General features: G+C 45.6%; 1 protein-coding gene across 1 annotated transcript in view; it reads left to right on the top strand.

The window, feature by feature from the left end:
- Positions 1-1,360, top strand: part of LOC103604278 (TRAF2 and NCK-interacting protein kinase-like) — a gene marked incomplete at its 3' end in the record, with an annotated part of 15,751 nt that extends 14,391 nt beyond the window's left edge. The window contains exon 5 of the mRNA XM_008588845.1: positions 1,196-1,360. Coding sequence (XP_008587067.1) covers positions 1,196-1,360 — 165 coding nt within the window. The remainder of the gene's footprint in view (positions 1-1,195) is intronic.
- Positions 1,361-1,572: the final 212 nt, after the last annotated feature.

Here is a 1,572-nt window from a genome sequence, read left to right as displayed (position 1 = left end):
AATACAAATCTTGCCATGAGCTTCTACAATGTTCAGACAGTGAGTCAGCAGAAGGGAATTAAGGACTCACTCTAAAGGGTCATCATGGTGGGTAGAGTGGTTTCATTGCCCTGGTGGGTTTAGGAAGCAAAACAGTTCACTTGACCCTAAAGAAATAAAGGACAGGACAAGATGAATCTGGAAGAAAAGTCCTGGACCTCTTGAAATTGTCTGTCTTATAGTGTATGTCTTTTTTGTTTCAATTTCCCTTTAAAATTGTCTGCTGTGACCGTCTGTCTGCTGTAAATATGTACTAAGGGTAATTTTTACCTGTTAAAAAACAGCATTCATTGGTCCTGTGAGCCTTCCCTGTGAAGCCCTGGAAATCAGTTATCTGCACTGGGCTGAGAGAGACTCTGGAAGAAAGGGAACAACAAGGAAATGAAATGACCAGGGAGGGAGAGGCTTGCAGGGGGAGAGAAAAGCAGGAGAAGCAAGAATGAGCACCACGTGCAGAGAAACCAGGAGGAAGAGGGGAGAGCGGGGAAGGGGAGTCCACGCTGGGCATGGAAAGAATGAGGAGGAGCAGTGCTTTTTAGGGAGCAGGGAGACAGACACAACTGAAAAGAAAGAGCCCTAGAGAGAGAAGAAGAAAATGATACAGGAGGTCCCTTTAGGACAGGCTCATTAAGCGGGCAGCCTGGAACACCCACTTGCCCATCAGGAGGGCATGTGAAGAAGCAGAGGGCGTGTGCCTCCCTCTTGTTCTCCCCCTCCTTGTCCCATGAGTCAACCCCAAGCAATTTTCTATTTTCCCCTTGCAGTCTTAATGCCCACTGCAGTTCCCTTTCATCATCTAGGGTTCAAACTGTCTCCCTCACTGACTCCATGGTTTGTACCAATCAGCAAGATAATATTCTAATCAGTGCAAGATAAACTCTTAAGCAGATCCCAAAGTCCCAGCTAACTGAAATAAAGCAAGATAATGGGTAATGGAAGGCCGATGGCTTGGGGGTTCTGTGGTTTGTTGTTGCTGTTTTTGCCAGTGTTTGCACTGGTATGAAAGAGCTCATTGCAAATTCTTGAGAATTTGGGCTTCTTAAAATGAATTGATCAGAGGGACACAGAAATGGCTGTGCAGGTGACTACAGAAAATCCGTACTAGGAAATGAATCAACTTCTGTCCATTAAAGCTGTCTCTTTTTTGGTCTTCTAGGTAGAAGAACGGTCAAGGCTCAACAGGCAGAGTTCACCCGCCATGCCTCACAAGGTTGCCAACAGGATATCTGACCCAAACCTGCCCCCAAGGTCAGAGTCCTTCAGCATTAGTGGGGTTCAGCCTGCTCGGACGCCCCCCATGCTCAGACCAGTCGATCCCCAGGTACATTCTTTCCTTCCTTCCATCAGCCATTCTAATACAGTGTACAGTAAAACCTATTAGAAGCCCATGGAATTGTAACATGGATTCAGGCATAGGACCAATCAAATTATGACCCTTAATGTAGAATTTATAGTAATACATAACGCCCCACTGAATTTGAAGAATGAGGGAAGGGTGAGAAAGAAAAAATCACCACCCTTAACTTTGAGTCA

The sequence above is a fragment of the Galeopterus variegatus genome, unplaced genomic scaffold (genome assembly GCF_000696425.1).
Source record: "Galeopterus variegatus unplaced genomic scaffold, G_variegatus-3.0.2 Scaffold5067, whole genome shotgun sequence".
NCBI lineage: Eukaryota > Metazoa > Chordata > Mammalia > Dermoptera > Cynocephalidae > Galeopterus > Galeopterus variegatus.
The sequence above is the reverse complement of the archived record's forward strand: the minus strand, read 5'-3'. Positions and strand labels throughout refer to the sequence as shown.